We start from the raw sequence: 21,546 nt of genomic DNA, 5'->3' as shown, positions 1-21,546 counted from the left end.
TGCCTGTGTCTAAAACAAATTACATAACACTATTTCTGGCAGCTGTTCCTTTTTATTCACTAAGCTGCTTGTGCCCTTAGACCAGGTACTATACTGCAGTCCCTCTGAAGGAAAATTTACAGATGGATTGTGACCTACTTTTATGGATGGATTGTGACTACAATTACTTGTGTAATTGAAGGCTAAACAATCCCTCCAGAGCTCTGCAGTGACCTACTCCGCCCATGGAGCCATTCAAAGGAGTGGGAATCTCAAGTCAGCCCCCACATTTCAGAAGAGGAAAGAGGCCACCCACTATTTCCTTTAATCCATGAAAACATGAAAAATCCAAACTATGTTAGTTCACTGAAAAATACTCTCAACCCAATGACCCATGGTTCATTTTGCATGCTAAATACTCTGCTCTGCATTATACAGAATCACAGAATGGCTCAGGATAGAACAGACCTTAAAGCCCATCTTGTTCCAACCCCTCTTCCATGGTCAGGGACATCTTCCACTGTCCCAGGCTGTTCATAGCCCTGTCCAGCCCAACCTTGAACACTTCCAGGGATCGGGCATCCACAGCTTCTCAGGGCAACCTGTTCCACTGTCTTATCACTCTTACAAGAATTTCTTCCTAATATCCAATCTAAACCTGCTTTCTGTCAGTTTGAAGACATTCCCCCTTGTCCAAAGTGCTTCTCCAGCTCTCTTGGAACCCCCTTTGGGCACTGGAAGGAGCTCTAAGGTCTCCCTGGAGCCTTCTCGGGACTGACAACCCCAACTCTCCCAGCCTGGCTCCAGAGCAGAGGGACTCCAGCCCTCTGATTATCTCTGTGGTCTGCTCTGGACTCACTCCAGCAGGTACACATTGCTCTTCTGTTGGGGGCCCAGAGCCGAATACATTGTGCAGCTCAGGAAGGATTACATTAAAATTAAGCAGCGTCCTTAGATAGCTGCAGGTTAGAACAAAACACAAAGGAACAGAGTACCATCATGAATGTTGCTTTTGCACTTCAGTAATCCATCCAGAGAAAGGAGATGAGGAATGGCCTTTAATCCAGTAAAAGTGTGTTGGACTCTTCCATTAAGGGACAAAACAAAACCAGCTTTCTGCTCCCTGGCTCCCATGAAATCCATGTGAAGCCTATTTTCATTAAGCTTCAAGTCTGAAGACAGCAGAAGTCTAAAAAGACAGACATAAAAATTTCTAGTAAGATATTATTATGGTTGATTCAGGATTGTCAAGACATCCCTCTTCACTCAAAGCAAGATCAATGAGAGCAGGGTGTTCAGAAGTGTGTGTGGTCAGGTTTGGAGTCTCCAAGGATGGAGACTCCATAGATTTTCTGGACACTCGTTCCAGTGTTGTGAATCAGGCAATCAGATGCCCTGCAGTCAGCACATGCTATTCACCAGATGTTTATAAATTCCTCAGTAAAGATTTACAGATTGGCAGACCAATTTTTTCTTTAAATTTCTTGAATGTTTTTGTTATGGTTCCTAGTAAAAGAAAGAGCTGGAGAGACTTTGAGTTGGAAACTAAGCCTTCTCTGTCACAATATGAAAATATATTTTTGGTGCTGATTTAAAAGCAGCATTTGAGAATACAGTTTAAAAAATAATTATAAGTGTGACCATCATTTGAGTTTGGTAAATGAAACAACAATATTTCTTTCCATCTTGGCCCTGAATTGAAGAGTGCTGGAGAAATGTGGCACAGCTTTTCAGAGAAACTTGCTGGAGCAACAAAATTTTGTGTTGTAAGTATAAGACCACACGCAATTTTCACATGGCCTTCAACAAACTATCCACTGAACTATCTGACTTTCTAGACTGTAGTATACTACACAAAATACCTAAAAGTGAAGCAATCACTCCAGTTTTCATAGTGTTATCCCTCCTAGAAATTGGAACCCTGTTGAAAGATTGATGACAAGTAAAACCTCAGTGAAAATCCACTCCATGGGAAGAACAAAACTACATAGTTGAGAGAAGTAAGATTTATTGCCTCAGTCAGCAACTGAAGTCTGTACAGAGTGCATCCTTTTAGCTGTTCTCCAGAAACATTCAACAGTTTATTTTTGGTTTTATTCTCCTTGTAAAACAAACCCTAAACAAATAATCATTCCAAAAATTTTAAGTGCTTTGTTTTCTTTCCTGTGAACTGCAATAAATTTCTCTCTTATGGCTTACCCTGGTATTTAAACAAATTAATGCACAAAACTGCAAGCATACTGCAGAACCACATTAAATACCCTTCTTGGAATATTTTATCTTATTTTTAGTGTTACTAGTAAATCTAATGTGCTTCATCTAAATTGTAGTAATTTCTGATTTCTTGAACTCTTATTTCCTTATTCTCCTTATCCTATCCAAATGGTAAACACTGGGAGCTCCGCAGAAATTCTAAAATTCTTCACTGCATACTTTTGTATTTGTGAAATTTGAAAAATCAGCTGAAACTTAGAGGGCCAAATTTCTATTTCCCACCTCTGCCACCTCAGAGCTTTCTCCAATACTTTAAAAACCCTATAATAAACATTGGGAAATGCCCTTTTCCACTGGCATAACTTGTACTATCTATTCACTCAAAATTCTCTATACAAAGTCCTTGGAAAGCAGCTAGAGCACATTAACACAACTTATATCAACTTATGAAACATAAGGAGCAGAAGTATTTCAATAGCAGGGATAACACATGAACTGGCATTTACTCAGGGGCCTTGCTGCAGCCGTAGGAAAGTAGTTACATTTAAATTTGTATCCCAGAACACTCTTCAGTTCCTCAATTAACCAACGTTCTGATTTCTCTACCTTGATGGAAATATTTTGCCCATGAGCTGGAACTGTACTAATTCTGGATTTGTCAGGACTGTCTGATGGAGAAAAGCCCTCAGTTCAACAATTCTGGCATTCCTCCTCTTTTCATTGTTCACATCGACCTCCAGCATCAGCACTTCCCTTCCATTGGAATGAAGGTGAAGGGAGCCATTGACATGGTTTTCACCATAACTCTTCAGGGCTGCCTGGGCCTGCACACAGAGAAAAAGGAGAGCAGGACATTAAGGATCTCAGTTTATCATACACAATACTGAAACATCAGTCTGAGCAATAAGACTGCAGATAACAAGCTGGGACTGTACAAAAGCAGAGAGGGGAGCAAAGGGGGAAAGCAGTTTTTAGTTCTCATCTTTGTTTCTCATCATTTAACTAATATTATTTGGCAATAAATTGAATTAATATTGCCTATGTTGAGTCTGTTTTGTCTGTGAAGGTAATGGGTAGGTGATCTCCCTGTCTTTATTTCAACCCTGTCACAAAAAACATGTGAGCTACACTGAATTTTAAGTAGAATTTAATTAGATTTTAAGAGTTTTCTGAATTTCAGCCAAAACACAAGCCAGCTATTCCAACCCCATGTTACTACCTAGCCAGAACAAACTCTAACCATCAAAAGTTAACCGTTTCCCTAACAATTTACACCTGTCCAGTATAGTCACTGAGTGTATGAAATGCAAAAGCTTCAAGTTCAAGCAACAAGACTGTAATGACCAGAGGACTGACCTGTGAAGACATGTTCTTGTTGATGATGGCTTTTACACTCACACCACAGTCTAAGTGTTCCAGTTCAGTCTGCCTGGAGAACAGCTCCCCACTTAGGGCCATTGCTTGTGGAAACTCAAGCTATTTGACAAAGTAAAGTATCAGAACAGAGCAGTGCATTCCCCCAACTGCCTCATGTGATTTAATGTCTGAACTTCTAGCATGAAGGGGGTGATGCATATAAGCAAATGTGGTATCAAATTTTACCAGTTATATCAAAAGATACTGAAAAATATATTGAAAGTAGTAAATAAAAAGCATGAAAAAAGGTCAATGTGTGCCTTACAAGCATTATTGAGAGAAATTATAAATACATAAATGAACCTACTGAGATACCTACAGTTATTTGTCAGGGCCAGGACTTGATTGGTTTAGGATATTTAACAAACAATTATAATTCTAATCAAACAATTATAATTCTAAAGACAACACAGTAAAACAATCAGCATGACATAAAAAATATCAAAAATGAAACCCATCAGTACCTGGAACGAGTGTGTCACATTCATGTGTAAAAGGTGTCTAAAATCTGCCTCACTGGATTTGTCCTGATATCTCCCTAGAAAACTGAGAACATCTTCCTTATTCACCTTTAGGACAGTCTCAAGCTCATGCTTCACCTGTGTGTTAAGAATGGGAGTAAGCAAAGTGCACTGAGTATTAACCCTGTGTATAAAGAAAGATCAGAGAAGCCATCCCTACACATTATGAAAAATGAAACAGTTTCAATCTATTATGTTTTGGCTCAGAATGAAAAATGAGGAAGAAGAAGGAGAAAAATGAGGAAGAAAATGAGGAAAAAAGAAGAAAAGAAAATGAGGAAAAATAGCTACATTTGGTAAGAAAGATGAATAGATACAGCTAGATAAAGTGAGAGCCCTGAATCCATTCCACCCCAGTATGTGTTTTATTAACAACACTCATACATAATAATATTCTAAAAATAATATATGAAGTATTCTTATAATAGATTACTACACAACATATTAGTCTACAAAATTAAGGAGGCACCAAGGACATAATCACCCTCTGAACAATTTGGTTGCAGCAGCTCTGTGGTGAGAAACTAAAGACCTGTAGCAAGTGAGGTCTGAAAAGACAATAAAGTGTACATAAACAGGTAATTAATGTCTCCTAACTGAATCTAATGGGAAATTGACTCACATTTTGATGACTTAGAGTTAAAATGCACATTTCAACATCTTTGGGAAACATCCTGATGTTGTAAGGATGAATTAAGCCAGCACAAATCTAGAAAGAAGTTTGAGAGAAAATGCAAGGAACGTAAGTAATATGCAGTAAACCACTCATTTGCAGGTTGTTTTGGTCTATCAGACTAAAGGAAGTTTTTGGATAACTCACATAGGGGTTTTCAGGTTGGTAACCAAGTATGAGAGTCTGAACTGTTTCCTCCACCCCATTTATCAAAACTTTTGTTTCCATGAAATAGTGCTTTTGCTTTTTGTCAACAGTAAATGTCTCCTGCAGAAGGAAGCTCTGCAGAAAAGGCACTTTAAAAGGATGCCTGGAAAAAAACCAAGAAATAAACATAGTCTAAAAGATCTTAATAGACAACTACAACAAGAAATCATGCAGAGTTCAACTTGAACATGCAGAGTTCAACCAAAATTATCAGTTACTACCAGGGTGTCAGGTACAGAAGAAAAACACATGGGCCTGGACATTTAAGGAACTACAGAGCATAATGACAACTTCATACAAACTCCACACACTAACCTGAATTTTTGATAGAGTTTCCATCCTGAATTTGGTAAATGACTGGAAGGGCATGGGAGAAGGTGCTACTCTAAAGTTCTGACATGTATAACCAGCACATACACCTTCTATACCTGCATGGCCAAGACTTCATTTCAAATAAGGAGTGTCCAAAAGCTCCTGGCAGGTTTGGAAATCTCACCTATCCACGTTTTATGCTTTATGTAGAAACAGTGCCGACATGCCAAGAATCCTGTGCAACAGATGTTCAGCACTACACAGCTCTAGGAGAGGTTTACTACTTCAGTGTAATGGTTTATGGACTTCATTAAATATTTCTGCACATTTACTTATTCAGACCTCTTGGAAGCATGCATGAACCTTTGTAAGCAGACACTGGAGTGCCTTTACACATGTTAGAATATCTAGTACAGCTCTTCATTAACATATTTCTCTACTGAAAAGACACCTCCAAGTGTTTTAGTTATCTCTGAGCTGTACAGGGCCTCCTAAGGCAGCCTGTGTACTCTTGTTGATGCTGCTGTGCCTTAAGAAAGCTGAGATCTCCCCAGAAGTCATCCAGATGTCTCTAATTGGAGCGCACATTTTTACTAAGGCCTTCAGGCAGGGCTTTAGTAATGGATAATGAAGAGAGAAATTTCAAGGACAGCCAATATGTAGGAGCAGTGTACTCATTCTCATCAGAAAATGGAAACATATTCCAAAATCTAAACAAGATCATTTATTACATGTTTTAAGAGGATACCTCTGGCTTTAGAATCACTATACAATGCCTAAGGACTAGGAAAAAGGCACATGGATGGCACAGAGAATCAGATCTGGATTTGGAACTTCTCATCACATACAAGTTTGGACACACCATAAATCCTGCTGTTTCAGGAAAGGAGGTTATATACCTGGCTGAGTTGCCAGCAAACATGCCACAGCACACATGGTCTGTTGCCTTTGACAGCTTTTGTTCACTGTCATTTCAACAAAGAGGCCAAAATCTAACAGATGCAAATAACCAGTCCATGAAGCTGCTGTACTTGAGCAAGTTGAGGGAACCAGATGGGATAAAGAACAGACCCTGTGCATGTGGCATTCTCACTTTGTAAAGCCCAGAACATTTCCTAAGAGCATCAAGATGCACATTAAATTCAGGGCAAAACATTCTTAAAAGATAGAAATACGAATACTCAACCTGAAATGGAGGGTTGCACGTTTTTGATAGAGCATCTTCTCCTTCCTCAGCTCTTTTATCTGACCTTCACACTGCAGTATAACAGGCAGACTTTTATAATCTCTCCATACAATCTTCACAGAAAAGTTTGTCTTCTTAGGCTGCACTCAAATCATGAGACCAGAACAGGAAAGGACAATTGTATCAGATTTACTGCATTCATATTCAGGAACCTCAGTATGGAAACCATGCTGTTCAAAGGGCTGCAGCAAGGCTGTCACTTCACAGACAAACCATTTCTGCTGAAGTTTAAGTTTTAATCCTCTGAGAGATTAATGGAGATTTTAAGTGCCACCAGTAGAAAACTCACTCCAGCAGAAGACAAATGCCCCTTAATATATCACTTTAGTGTCACTCACTTGCAACATAAGCAAGCTCTGGTACATAAAAAACCAAACTGGATTTTCAAAGCATGGAAAAAGCATTTTCAGAGCTATGTTTAGAAAAACACTTTTTAAGACTTCCTGCAAGGTGTGAGCGGACCAAAGCAACTGATCAAAGTACCTCTTGTGAGGAGAAACTGCTGATTACCCTTCCTGTGCCACAGACATCAAGCAAAGCAAAAATTATTTTAAGACTGGAAGGGATGTAAAGATTAAAATAACATATAAACCTAGGCTGTTACCGTGCTCACTAGCAGGCAAGAGATTCTTATTCTCCAGCACAGTAGAATCTTCTACACTTCTCATACATCTTCATCAAGTTGTGAGTAACCACATCTCCAGCTCTCTTTTTAGTCATGCTTTCTCTCTTCACCCTGTCCTCCCTGACTGACTGTCTGGGCTCCCTAACAGGTGAGAAGTACTCCAAACTATGCCACACAAGTTTTTGTTTTATTTTTGAACCTAGATTTACACTGCAGCCTGTCAAAACAGACAGAAATAAATGCAGTACTGGAAGGGTTTAAGTTTCAACACTAGCAATAACATCTTTCTGGAAGAGAGCGCTGAGTCAAAAAAATTGCTTTTTTCTTTCTCACCGTGGGCAGATTCTGATAGCTGGCTGTGAAGTTAAATTCCCGTTTTGTACTCTTTATCTTAAAGCAGAGAAGTTTGGCTCGTTCATTATTCTCCAAATGAATCTCATTCTTCACAAGCTGATTCCACAGAGAGATCATTTCACTATAGCTATGCAGAACATTCCTCCCAAGATGATTAACTGTGGATGCCTGAAAAACAAAGACATTAGGCTGGCTGAGCCAGGACAGACTGCATTCCATTGTGCAGCAGCACAGCACAGAGGTGACAGAATGATCATTTATGAGAACTGTAAGAAATGTGTGCCATTTTTTCCATTATCAAAATATTCCAAATTACCATACAGAGTTCAAAGTTTATTTTATCTCCTCCAAACGAGGGAGAGACAAAAAGCTAAATAGTTGATGAACTTTTTTTCTCATTCAAGAATGTTTCACACATTTCTCCATGACTGTGCCTGAAGCTGTAGTGACCTAAGGAGGAAAAGCTGATAAAGGAACACCTTAATGATAAACATAAGTCAAATTGCATAGTGACAGAAGTCTATCACATTACTTAATGAACAGCAACTATGATGAAATCAGTTTTAAACCGCTATTGCATAGCACAGTCTAAAATAAATTAGGAGGAAACTTAGAAACCACGGAGTCAGAGCATAGTGATAGCACAGAGCCCTGTCCCCAAAGCCATACACCTGGCAAAGCACCATGTCACCAACCTGCAGGTATGTGGTAGCTGGTGTGTAAATGTGAACTTTTCCTTCCTTCTCATTGCCTTGATCTTTATAGAATAGTTCCAGTACAAGGTCTTTAATGGAGAGAGCTTTTCCAGCTGTCAGCTGGGATGTCAGTAAATAAGCAGAATGCTGAGGCTGATGCAGTTTGTGAGCTGTGTACAGGTAGAGCCATGGGGTGTCTATATTGAACCCACCTGCAAGGGACATATATTAAAGCTGACAGAAACATGAGATTTCAAATTACCTGGATTCTAACTCCACACCAAGGCTGATAAGATCCAGAGGTTCCAGAATGAAGCTAAAATGCTACTATCAATCTTTTCTCTCCCAATGGCTAAAATCTCTGGGTTGTATATGATGAAATTAATGTCCTTCACTGGTGTAAATGGAACTGCTGGAAGAGACCAGCCAGCCAGGCTGTGATAGGTTGGAGATTTTGAAAACTCAGCTAGACAAAGCCACAACAGATGTGATCTACTGCTAGAAACAGTCCTGACTGGAGCAGGAAGCTGGGCTGGACAACCTCCAGGGTCTCTCTCTTCCAACAAACATCTTTATCATTCTGTTGTACTCACGCAAAACTACTCAGAAAAACCTGGCAGCAGCTTCCAATGCCTGCTTTTCTAATCACAGACTGGAAGTGGCTTGTGGTACTTCACCTTCCCACTTCTTCAGGCCATTTCTGGATGCATCCTTCCACTGCAGCCCAGCCACAAATGGTACATGGTCATTATACTGCACCTCAAAATTGGTGCTGCTCTGCAAATACACCTGAGAGGTGTGCAAGTGCTGCAGCTGGGTTCTATAATTCATCTGTTTTTCCAGGACTTGCATGGTAAACTGGAAAAGAAATGAAGCAAATTGAAATAAAAACAAGATCCCATTTTCAGGGCTGTATAAGTTACTCACACACACAGAAGCAGGAAGGTCACAGCTTCTGCCTTTGCGCATTTGCCATTTTCATGCATGCTCACCAATTACAGACTGAGGTTTCATTAATATGCATTTGTTAGAACTACAGGAGATTAATAAAGAAAAATGCTGTAATATTCTGAGTTGTTGTAACCTGTGCACTCCTTCCACATTGTAAATATTTATGAAAGCTGCTTTGGTGACACAATCATTTTATATGAGTTAACAATGCAAAAACCTAAGAGCAAATTAGACCCCAACTTTTTCAGTATTATCTTCTAATTTATCTTTAGTAAATATCAGAGATTCTGTGTCTCTGCGCTCAAATCTTTGAGCTAAGTCCACACCTAGCTCAAAATTATTAGGTCTGGGTACTTGCCTTATATCATTACTACACACCATACTTACAAAAAAAAAGGTTGTAATTAAAAAAAAAAATCAAAATTTATTCCTAGTCTGTCTGTTAAATATTTGAAGTGAAGGTCTTACTTTTCATCCACCACTATTACCTCCAGGAAATAGCTGACTACAGATGAACTGGAGCTGTTCTTAAAGGCTTGGCTGATCAGCACTTTCTTCTTGTTGTTTATTTCATCCCAATGTTTCCCATAGTTCACTTCCATCTGGGAGGAAATCCAAGATGCAGTCACTTCATGTTTCAGGTGAACCTAAAGAGGAAAGCATTGCCTTTTGCTGTGATCTCTTGCTGATGTTGAGAGCCCTGAGTACAGGTGACACACAGAGTGCCTGGCTCAGCACCCACCTGGTGGCTGTAGGTGGGAGCCTGCACACAGTGAAACTCATGGCCCAGCTCCAGTCTGTAGAAGCCCCGTGCACCTGTCTCCACTTGAACTTTCTGCTGCGTGCTGCACTCATGGCAAGGGTTTTTTGCATCTTCTGCTCAAGTTAAATCACAAAGTTACTTACTCAAGTAAATCAGAGTTAATATTTCAAAATCTTAGTAGTATAAATCTGGCACTGGCTTCAATACTTCTATTTTCTAGAACATCAAAGTGAGATTTGTTTATTTTTACAGCTATATACTTGTTGATTCATCCTACAAATCCAAAGGAAAGCACAAACATCATTACTTAAACAGAATTTTACCTGGTTGAAGTAAAAAAAACTACAAACTAATCATGATCAAGCTTTGCAGCTTTCTTGGTATCACATAATATTACAAGACATTTCATCTTAAAAAAAAAAAGAACTTCCAGCCCTTCTGGACACTGACAAGAAAACTAAAATAATGAATTTCAAGTTCCACCTAATAACTAGGATTACTTTTTAAAACGAAAAATCCAACTCTTCTCCAAGGAAGTATTTGCTGAACACTTCAGCTGGAATATCTGTCAAACTGGGTTTAAACTAAAGTGTAACTATGCTCCAAGTATCTAACAGCACAATTACACAGCTGTAGCCAGGCATCTTAAGGTACTGTTTAAGTGTTTAGGTATGTTTTGATTGCTGCTTATAAGATACTGTGATCAGCAAGCCATTGTTAGCAAAATTATGAGGTCATGCCTGCACTTGCATAGGTTTAAGAAAACTTTATTACTCATATTGCTATATACTCACTGAAGGTGCAACAGAGGTAGCACAAACCATCCCCCTATAACATTTATCATTATTAGCTACTACAAGGATTCAATGCTGTGATATAACTGCACTGATGTTCACCTGCTTTGTCCCACAAAATTAACACAATTCCTATATTGCAACTAGGGGAGCAAAGCCAGCTGCTTCCTAGAAGCCACCCCTCATATTATTGAGTGCATGCATGCAATCATCTGAAAACACAAATTAATTAGGAGCAGTTCTCACTGAAAAAGTGATTTTTAATCTAATGATGGATATGCTTGTGAAAAGCCCATTTTAAAAAAATGGTTCTTACATGCAGACTCGAAGAGTAAAGCTTATCCAACTGAAAAGAGAAACTTGTTCTGAATTTCAGACCATAGTGTAAAAATTAACTGAAATCTTTCTACTGTGTTCTATATACAGAGGCAAATCTTGTAGGAAAAGTGAATAATACAGAATACTTTTACTTTCCCTGTTTTTCAGTGTACCTAGGAGTCCATATTTTATCTGCAGACCATGAGACCACAATCCCTCACGCTGCTGGAGAAGAGTGACGGCGTGAACTCCAAGAACACCTGGAAGGTGAATATCTCCTTCCAACGAGTATTGTCTCAGCTTATCATCAACCTTTTGCTCCAGAAGTGCTACAGAAAGAAGAGAAATGATTATGCAGCGGTAGAACTTGAAGTTACTTCAGCTATCAAAGGAATACTACAATGGGGAAAACCAAAAGGGCCATTATGAATTTCCTGTGTAGTGAACAGATAAAAAACACAGAGCTGGATGTTCAGTGTCCTTCTCCATCTCCAGTGTGGCCTGCAGACCACACTTCTCACAACCTGCTTCAAGCTTTGAAATGCATGCAGCCAAAGCTGCTTCTCAAAGGAAATAAATTCAGACAAACAGATCTTTTAATTAACTAAGCCCTAACGTGTGAACACGTATGCTCACCTCTACATAAAGTCAGAGCAAGCCTGTGGCTTTGCAGCAGCACAACTGGTGCAGCCAAGTTTTCTCAGGTGCTAGGAGTTTGAAATCAGACCAGAACTGGCTTGGATACAGTCACTGGCAATCCATGTGAAAACTAAGTATGAAAACTTCACCAAAAGATCATCTTCCAAAAAACAAACTGCCTTCTGCATTCCTTAGTTCTGTTAGTTAGTTCTGTTTGAAAGTGCAGTGTAACCCTATGACATTTCAGTCAAAAATGAGAGCTTTAGACATAAATTACTGTTTTATTTCATTGTGTTATTTTAATGTATTGATGTTATACAAATATTAATGCTCTCTTTCTGATACTTTCTCGTGTATTTTTCTCTTAGCTTATTTATGAGAAAAAAGTCTTCAAGATTTTTAGAACAGCAGGTTTTAAGACATTCAGCTACAAATATGTGTCTCTGCATTGTTTTATACCAACAAAAGTGAAAAACAGCTGTTCTTTTTTGGCATGTTTTTATCAAGTAATTCCTTTTCTATTATTTCCTCTACCCTTTCCAACAATAATTCAAAACAGACTTATTTTAAAATTTCTTCTAGTCTGAAATATATATATATATTTGTATTAATTTATGCAGGATAGTAATTTTAAAAAACAGTCTTTATGGACTTGGAATTTAAGGAATAAGTGTCCAAACCAGATAACCCTAACAAATAACAGTTCCAGAACCTGCATTTATAAGGCAAATACTTACTGTCCTCTAACCTGAAAGAAATGCAGCTTCCTTCAACAAATTATTCAGAGATACTGAAAAAGCTATCTTCTTGCCAAGCTGTTTAGTGATGTTTCCTGACAAAATGATAGGACTGCTTTGCTGTATCAGTTTTACCTCCAGCTGGGTCATGTATCTCTGCTCTCCACTCAGCTTCTGCAAATCTGCCATTCCCTAGAACAAACAAACAAATCAAAAAGCAAACCCCAAGTTGCTCAACAACATATGTTAAGTTTTAAGAAAGCAATAGTATAGACTTGGGTGTTTCAGAAATGACAGGAGAGGAGGAAGAATGTTTTTCTGTACATCTAACAACAAACCTTCCACACCCCACAAAGCCTAAAACTTGCCATTGATAAATAATGGGGAGGAAGGATGGATTTGTTTTTCCAGTTACACAGAGGTCACAGTGGTGCAAGATGCTACTTCCTTCAGCTTCTGCTGGTTTTAGGACTGAAATCACTACAAATGTTACAATACCAGGCCAGAAATTATTAGGGTGTTACTGAAAATATTGGCAGTCTCACAGAGATCTAGGTTGAAATTAAGCACTGAATCTATCTCGAAAATATGCAATAAGGAGAACTGGTAATTTCTCTGATGGACTGCTCACAAAACTGTTCTTCAATACATGTATTTTCCCTGCCTTTCTTTTCTGTGCTTTTATGTAAGTATTCATGCTAGAAGGAGACCTCACAAAATGCAAATATACCTTAATGTAATACACATCTTGGTCATCCACTATCAGCTCCAGGTGTCCAACTCGGGAATTTTTGGAAAACTCAATCCTCCCTTAGAGAAAAAGAAAACTCTTTACTTTCAGTAATGCTTCATAAGACTGTACTTGAAATTATAGTATTCTTTTTATAAACAATAGATACAGAGAGATTAAAAACATAAATATCATCTCAAAGGAAAAAAGTTAGGATCAGAATTTGCAAAGGCATTTTGCAAGGTGTCTTCAGAATAAACTAGTATTTTTGAAAATATATTCTGAGGAGAATAATTGAGAAGAGGCAATGAAGCTGTCTCCAACAAAAACAGCTTAGTTCTGGAATTGATTTATGCACTTCCTTTAGGCCTGTGCTAAAACTTGTAAGTTGTGTTGTGCTGTGGAGACATTTCAGGAGCTCAGAACACTGTGCACACAAAGCTTTGCACAGTGATGGTAAAGCTTCCTTGCAATCCATTTGGAAATAACCGGGATCAAAAAAAAAAAAAAAATTCTAAATACATCATATGGTAGAATACCTCAACACAAAACATCACTTGACCAGCAAGCCAAAGAAGCTGAAATTTTTGTCTATATTATTACCATTCATTTATCAGTTTCTATTTCCTCAATGGGTTTGTAGACTCTGAATTCTATGTTCCACTGTGATTAAAATGTTATTTTTTATTACAATGCATTGCAATATCATAGTCAGTACTTCACTGATTCAGCAACAAATAACAATCTCATAACTAACAGAACACAGCAAATTGAAACAGTAAGGCAAGATCAGCATATGTAAAAGATGTCAGAACAATGCACCATATTCTTTAATCCTCAATTCATCAATCCTGATAACAGCTTTCTTCTCTAACGTGATTTTAGGAACCAGGTACTGTTCCTCTGACTGTGCAAAATATAGTCTTAACCAAGATGAAAACCCCATTGGGAATGGCTGCTACCTAAAACAGTCAACTGACAGTTATCACATAATAATGTAGTTTCAGAATTGGATTAGTGAGTGAAATATGCTGATATTTCTCACTTAATTGTAATTAAGTTCTAACTGATACAATAAAGTTCTCCTAACTGGTATTAGCTGATGATCAGGCTCTTAGCTGAAAAACCTACCATCAATCTCAATTTTTTTCTTAGGTTGTATAAATTGGATTCTGAATTTCTTCTGTGGGACACTAAAACTTAAGTCAACACCAACATCTCTTTTCAAGTCTGACTTTGGAGTCCCAAGGAAGAAGTGAAAGACAGCTTCACTAGGGATCCATGAATTCTCCTGAAAGAAAAAAAGGATAATCACATCATTCATTGGCACACCATTTATAAAACAATCTCTTACACCGAGACAACAGATTGTTTGTCTGTGCTGTTTTGTAGATAAAAAGAATATACACCTCTTATCAGCATCAGTAATTTGTGTTCAACATATCTTCCCATATAGTGGGAATGGAATGAACAATAACATATAGCTTGGAGTGCAGAGGGTTGAATATGCAGTACTGAGATACACCAGAAGAGCAAACTGCAACTAAAGCCAGAGCCCAGCGTGCCAGTGGTACCTGAGCTATGTAGTGATAGGCAGCTTCCAGCACGTACTGCTGCAGGCCTCTGTCTTGCTTAGTTAATGTCACAGCCACTCTCAAAGGTCCAGTGAGGGGGAAAACCAAACCACTGGCTGGGTCAGGATAGGACATTTCAGAACACAGCTGCCAGCCAATAATCTCAGATACTAGTGGAAGACAACAGTTGAACATTCAATTAGAACAGCAAACAAAGAAAACACGAAAATGAACATTGCACTGTAGACCTTTTAGAGAAAATATGTGAAAAAAGAAACTCTAGTGAATAAAATGATCTGTTATGGATATTTCAGAATGCCTTTCTAAGACAAACAAAATAGCTGGACTCACCTTCCTCCCTAGTGCAAGATCTGGTTTCTGCATGGTCTTGGAAAATATCTATATCTTCTGTCTCATCCACCATTCTGAAGTAGACTTTAGAGCTACAACCAAGAATTTTGAACAATAACTTAAAACCAATGATGCTAAAGTTACAGCAATATTTAAGCAAAATTGTCAGTTATAATCAAGAAAGTTAACAGTTACTGTTTTTGAAGATGGCTGTGCTTAATCTTACCTGAAATTAATTATCTCCATAGATTCTTCTGGAGTGTTCAAGAAAACTTTGAGCTCTTTCCCTTTCTTCACCTGGATCCCCCCATCAAGACTAGTAGATGTCCTCATTCCTGTTAACCACTTTAGGCCAGCTTGTCCCAGAGTCCCCACAATTCCCATTTGGACAGAAAGCTGAACAAATGCACTGTTGAAAGATTCATGTACATATCCTTCTATGAAATGCAGCTTCTTTTTAAAGCACTTAATTTAAACCTCTTCAATAAATGCACAGCATTTGATGCTGTAACACAGTACAGTCTATGATTAAAATGATGAACTATTTTGTTTCAGGAAATAACTGAAAAGATTGCATGTACACCAACACACACTTTCTAACATGAATTATAGCTCTGCTGTATCTCCTAAGGAGGGGATTTGAATGCAGCTTTCAGCATGAAATATTAAGAAAGGGAAAGCAATTAGAACTGACTATCCCAGGACAAATTTCTCTCTCTCTGTACAGCACTTAGTAAAGTTTAGTAATGTATTCAGTATGTACAAAAGCTAAAATAGCCAGGTAAGGAAACACAGAGTTAAATCCTCCACTGGTTTGTGCATCCATAACCTGTAAAAGCATTATTTGATCCCAAGAAAAATCCACTTGTCACATGTAAAACATTCAAAAAAAATCATCTGCATGCAACAATTCAGGAGTTTCATTTAGAGACAGAGAGGAATAGTCACCTTAAACCAGTACTGGAAAAACACAGCAAGAGTTCAAAATCAGACAGGAGGACAGGAAAGCACTGCTGCCCTCACACCATGGCAACCACTCAGCAACAGAAGGATGATGACTGCTTTTGTTCTTCAATCAATTAATTAATTGGAATTAATTAATAGGCATTCACACAAAACTTTCAGATCAGGAATTGCTACTTTACATCAGGGAAATGTGAAAGGAACACATTTGCAGCATTTACTACCTTGGCTTGATATATCCATTTAGAAAGAAATTGGACTGTTGTTTGAAATCAGCATTCCCTTTGATTTTTATGTTGATTGCTGCTGAGGCATTGACTGCCAGTTGAACAGGAAAGCCTGAAATTGCTGGAAAATGCAGCTCTTCAGTGGCCAAGCTCATCCTTTTATTGAACTGGACCTCTTGCCCCTGTGGCGAACAAAACCCAATCAAAACCCAGAATATTATTTTGCATAATAGAGCTAACATTCAATAAATTTGCCAGATATAACTTTTGACTGCATCTGTCTATTGTAAGTGTTTTTACCTGAGTTGATCTGGGACATAAAGAAGAAAGCAGCCCAAAGCCTGCCTATGGCCATGGCACCAGTCCTACTCCAGTTAAAAAAAGATTTTGCATTTAAGCATGGATGCATTTGAATGAGAGAAGCAAGAACCATTAGACAGCAGAACAAATCTTTGCCTAATGTACTGAATGCTGTTTAAACCAAATACACACTGGTATCTTTTAGAGTTCAATTTAGAAAAACAACAAGTAATAATTTGTATCTTTAACATATCTGTCAGAAGGCAGTTTCTCAAGATATTTCCTTTCAAATAGAAAAAAGGCTCCTTTTACCTTCAGAAGTTTGACGGCCAACTCAGCCAGATTTAAGGAATAATGTTTCATTTGTTTTCTTAAATCTTCACAATCTAAGAAGCTAAGTTCATTTCCAAATATTTTCACGCTTAGCTCACATTTCAACGCCTCCTTTTTTACTGTTCTCTCACTGAACTGGCATGATAAAAAAAGAAAGTGTGTTATAATTTTCTTTCACACTCACAATAAACAATTCCTCAATGCAGGCTATGCTATTAGTAAAGAAACATTAAACCTTCCTTTTACAAATACTTTGGAGACCACTTAAGACCCCGGATTAGTAGATGTTCTTTTCAGCTCCACAGCACACAAGCTGGCTGCCACTATAAACACTGGTCATGTCCAGTCCTAACATGACAGCCAAAGGAGAAGTATTACTATACATACCCACAAACAGATGAAGCTTTGAAAAGTACAATCTCAAAACAACATTAGGGATGCCTTGATTGCTAAATAAACTGCTAGGAAGTAAAAATTTCACATGTTCTGTCCTTACAATTCTATGATACAACAGCAACACAACATGATCATGAGCTTAGTCTCTAAGAAGAAACCCTAAGAAGGTGAGTCCAAGAAGAGAGACGATCTAAGACAAACGAAATTAATCACAGTCCCTGATTTTTCCAGCTAATATATCAACAACTGAAGTAAATTCTCAGAGCTTTCCTGTTGTGTACATAAAACATAGCTCTCTCTAAAAATGAGTAAATTCACAAAGCATCAGTCTAACATCTGACACCAAACTGGGAAGTCAGATTGCAAACAACAGGACTCAGGAACTCAACATCAAGCAGCTGTTTACAGTGTCACAGCAGTCAATCGACAGAAGGACATCAGCATAAAGGGACCAGAGCTCAAAATAATGAGAGGAAGCCCAAAACACAGGCAACATAATCCCGTGGCTCGGTGTCATTGTTTTGAGATAATAAAACAATCTGAAAAAACCCTAAAGATCTGGTTCTTTGCTGCTCTGTATTTTCTACAGCTGTTAAATTCTCCGCAAGTGAGCAGAACGAGTTACAAGTGCTTTATGCAAGGGAGTCACAGTAATCCAGAGCACTTGCCCAATGTGAGATGGGGCCCTGTTTGACTGGGCAATGTCATTCATTTTTTCAAGACATACAGATTCAGTTACCTTTTTGACTAACTCATTCATTTTACTGTATTTTCTCCCAAGACAATTTTTGTTTGTTTTTCTCAGCTTTGGCTTGCCAGACTTGCTCACAAGATGATCAGTGGGGCTATATTGCTTCACAGTTGGGCTCCTCTGCTTGACTTTCTCTGCTGTTTCCACTGGAGTTTCTGACTTGTGGCTTGTTTCATCAGTGTTTCCAAAAAAATAGTCACTGAAAGTAGAAGATTTCGGCCCAAAACCCTTCTCTATGAGAGTTTCAGCATTCTCCAATCGTACACCAACCTAGTGAAAAGCATGCAGCAGTGAAAAGCCTAACAGTGACATGTACAGGCCACAGCCAGTTCTAAAGCAGAAAATCAAATATTCAACCAGATGTAGCCAACACAAAAAATTTGCCAAGCAAGGTCACGGTAGTCTACAAAGTTTAGCATTCTACCTTCAATACTGGATATTCTAGTACTAAATCTTCCCAAAACAATTAGATACCTAAAGCTCAGTCCAAAATAAAAATCTTTTTCCCTTCAGTTACTGAGGTCCATTCACACCATGATGGGCCAAAAGGGGATACTGCTATTTTGGCTGGAAAACACTAACACATCCTTTTCATGCTCTGGAAGAAGATTCTGTTTGGAAGTTTACTTAAAACAGAATTACTAACACACATAAATCCAGGGTATGAAGCACTGAAAAAAAATTTTGTTTTCTTGCAAGCTTAAACTTGAGATCTGAAGGCTACATTAAATTCTTTCTTTCTTTCATGTGCACATTGTTACCTGGCAATCAGGTAAAGATGATGAGGTCACAGGAAGGTCATTGAAATGTGCCAAGCACTGGAAGGTAAATGGCACTAGAACGGTGACTTCAGCTAAGTACAAATGTATTCAGTGTATCTCTGTATTAAAGCAACAGTGTACCCAAGTCAATCCATTTTCCACTGTACATCAAGAAAAGGAATCTTACTGTCCTAAACAGGAGCTGGAGTGTCTCAGGAAGCACTGACTTTAATGTTTCATTTGAATCAACAAGAGTTGAGTATAAGTCACTTTCCTAGTGCATGGCACTAGCAGAGTGACAGTGCTCTTATTTTGACTAAGCCCATTACACAAAGGATTCCCCAGTCTGAGGCAACTGTGCTACTGCAGTGAAAAGCACATTTTGCTAAAGAAACTGCAACAGGAAAACAGAAAATGCTTTGTACTTCAATATATCAAATGTCACTTGAGGAGGGGGATAAAAAACTCCCACAATTAAAAAAATCCATAAACTTGCCTCCAGGAGATTTATAGCCTGTCCCATGAAGTGAACAGTCAAATTTGTCATGACTGATCGTGGTAGAAAAGATGCAGGAGAAAAGACCACTGATGCTTCCATGTTTGCACCGGCACCAGCTGCAATGGAAAATAGATGTCTGTCAGCTGTCCTCATATATTTTGCAAAATTCATAATTCTTCGGAAAACTGTTACTCCACTCAATAAGAAGATGGTGAATGAAACATTGTCAACAGGTGAAACTATTTAACTTTTTAATACAGCAAAGTCATTACTGTAAGTAATTTCCATTGACTGGAATTCTGCATTTACTGGATATTACTGGGTATTATTTCACTAATATCAAAAGCAAAGTGTTTTTAACACATAAGATACATGAATGCACTGGAGGAAATTGAGAGAAAATCAAAATGTAATCTGAAAAAACATCATCTAGGATTTTCACTGAAAAGAAAAGAACAGATAGTAAAACAGGAAGAAACTAGTTTGACTCTTTCCTTGTACCAAAGACAGCACATGGATCAGGAGAAGAAAAAACATCCCAGTCCCCTGCTGCTGCAAAGGAAGTTAACTAAGGAAGGAATGAAAAGTTGATGTTCACAAAAATTATCTTAAATGTTCTCTGGAGCAATATGTAAAGGGTCAGAAAAGCCATGTGGGATGTTAATAATACATATGCTACAAAGTATTAAGTTCTACAACTCCACATACCTGAGTGAAAGGTGACATCAGAGTATGAGGAATATTTCCATGTCTCCCAGTCAAAATCTTTGCTAATGATTTCATCAGGAATAGAATCTCGAAGGTGCTCCTTCAATGGGTCATCTGTCTCCAAGAGCTGAGAGAGATGACTCCACACAAAGGAGCCCACTAAAATTCAACAAAGAAAAGCATGTGGACATCAGAAAAATTACAGGAGTCTTAAAAACAGATACAGGAATTTTTATACCACCATTTTTTATACCACCATTCATTCTAAGCCATTCACCTGACCACAAAAGAATCCATTCATTTTCAGCATGATTAAAATCAGTCAGATGCACCTACTGCAACAGCACATTAAATAAAAAAAAGGCACATACAACTAAACAATTGTGATTCAGAATTAGTAATTCTGCATGACACCGTCAAGTCCCAGTTTGGCTATGTATGTGCTGTGTCATGGGGGAAAATATTTCCCCTATGTTCTGGAGTCTGGTTCCTAAATAGAGGCTTCTTTGTCTCTTGAAGATAAAAGATATTAGGCTCCAGTGCTAGTTCAATGCACAGGCACTGAATAATGATGTAACTGCATTTTTCACAATACAACTTCTTCTTTTCAAATTTCATTTTCTGAATGTGGAACTAAAAACTAACATGTGCCCTATGCCTTCAAAAGCACTCATTATTCAAAAGTATTATATAAATTATTTAGCTGTCACATCAACAAAAGACAAATAAATTAAGAATATTCATGAGCACTGCATTAAATTGTTTGAAACGCACAACATTTTGGATGGACTTGTAGAGCTCCTTCATAAATCAGACAAATTAAATTTGCTACATGGAGTCACCAGGAGGAGTCACTGAGGGCACACCTTGACAGGATTTTGGAGGTGGATGCTCTGTCTGAGCTCTGAACAGAGAGGAATGAGTGCCCTCCAAAGCACAAGCCACATCAGCAGGTGAGCACAAGGCTGAGCCTGAACTCGCAATCACTGCAGGATACACTGGTCCGGACATAACACCCTGGGAAATGGATACCAGCTCCAAGGCAGGGCTGGCCAGGATCCAGACACAGGGCAGACAGAGCCTGCTTTCATCTGCCTGCAAACAATCTTACAGATACCCTTCTCATGTTTGCTTCTTCATGACAGATGTAAATGCAAGGGATTAGTCTAGAGGCATCCTTCACTGAATGTGGTGAAACCATTTTAGAATATCGTAACATTTTTTCTGCCACTTGCTTCTTTCTCAACAAAATGCAATTTGCAGTCATGAATTTGTATTTCTAATGCACTGAGCATCAAAGCTCTTCCATATATCCTTCTCAGGAGCCTTCAGTGAATGAAATGCTGCCAGTGGAAGGAACTGATTCTATGAAAAGTCAGTTCTTACTATTGCTAAACTAATGGTATCACAATTTCAATATAAAATGTCACAATCATACAAACAATTTCTTAGAAACAATATACAAAGCATTGAGATTAAATAAAAACTGATATAGATTGGTACCATTAC

General features: G+C 38.2%; 1 protein-coding gene across 1 annotated transcript in view; it reads right to left on the bottom strand.

Annotated features, from left to right (window-relative positions):
- LOC120513072 overlaps positions 1 to 21,546 on the bottom strand; it is a 73,584-nt gene that overhangs the window by 35,331 nt on the left and 16,707 nt on the right. The window contains exons 13-36 of the mRNA XM_039732052.1: positions 20,038 to 20,196; positions 19,327 to 19,445; positions 18,058 to 18,339; positions 16,902 to 17,057; positions 16,287 to 16,471; positions 15,326 to 15,508; positions 15,100 to 15,191; positions 14,749 to 14,918; positions 14,306 to 14,465; positions 13,175 to 13,254; positions 12,456 to 12,636; positions 11,242 to 11,397; positions 9,936 to 10,069; positions 9,682 to 9,840; positions 8,920 to 9,100; positions 8,243 to 8,454; positions 7,527 to 7,715; positions 6,509 to 6,648; positions 4,951 to 5,113; positions 4,753 to 4,839; positions 4,074 to 4,208; positions 3,550 to 3,669; positions 2,800 to 3,017; positions 975 to 1,168 (exon numbers count right to left, since the gene is read on the bottom strand). Coding sequence (XP_039587986.1) covers positions 975 to 1,168; positions 2,800 to 3,017; positions 3,550 to 3,669; positions 4,074 to 4,208; positions 4,753 to 4,839; positions 4,951 to 5,113; positions 6,509 to 6,648; positions 7,527 to 7,715; positions 8,243 to 8,454; positions 8,920 to 9,100; positions 9,682 to 9,840; positions 9,936 to 10,069; positions 11,242 to 11,397; positions 12,456 to 12,636; positions 13,175 to 13,254; positions 14,306 to 14,465; positions 14,749 to 14,918; positions 15,100 to 15,191; positions 15,326 to 15,508; positions 16,287 to 16,471; positions 16,902 to 17,057; positions 18,058 to 18,339; positions 19,327 to 19,445; positions 20,038 to 20,196 — 3,855 coding nt within the window. The remainder of the gene's footprint in view (positions 1 to 974; positions 1,169 to 2,799; positions 3,018 to 3,549; positions 3,670 to 4,073; positions 4,209 to 4,752; positions 4,840 to 4,950; positions 5,114 to 6,508; positions 6,649 to 7,526; positions 7,716 to 8,242; positions 8,455 to 8,919; positions 9,101 to 9,681; positions 9,841 to 9,935; positions 10,070 to 11,241; positions 11,398 to 12,455; positions 12,637 to 13,174; positions 13,255 to 14,305; positions 14,466 to 14,748; positions 14,919 to 15,099; positions 15,192 to 15,325; positions 15,509 to 16,286; positions 16,472 to 16,901; positions 17,058 to 18,057; positions 18,340 to 19,326; positions 19,446 to 20,037; positions 20,197 to 21,546) is intronic.

The sequence above is a fragment of the Passer montanus genome, unplaced genomic scaffold (assembly GCF_014805655.1).
Source record: "Passer montanus isolate IOZ18808 unplaced genomic scaffold, ASM1480565v1 scaffold8, whole genome shotgun sequence".
Taxonomy (NCBI): Eukaryota; Metazoa; Chordata; class Aves; order Passeriformes; family Passeridae; genus Passer; species Passer montanus.
The sequence above is the reverse complement of the archived record's forward strand: the minus strand, read 5'-3'. Positions and strand labels throughout refer to the sequence as shown.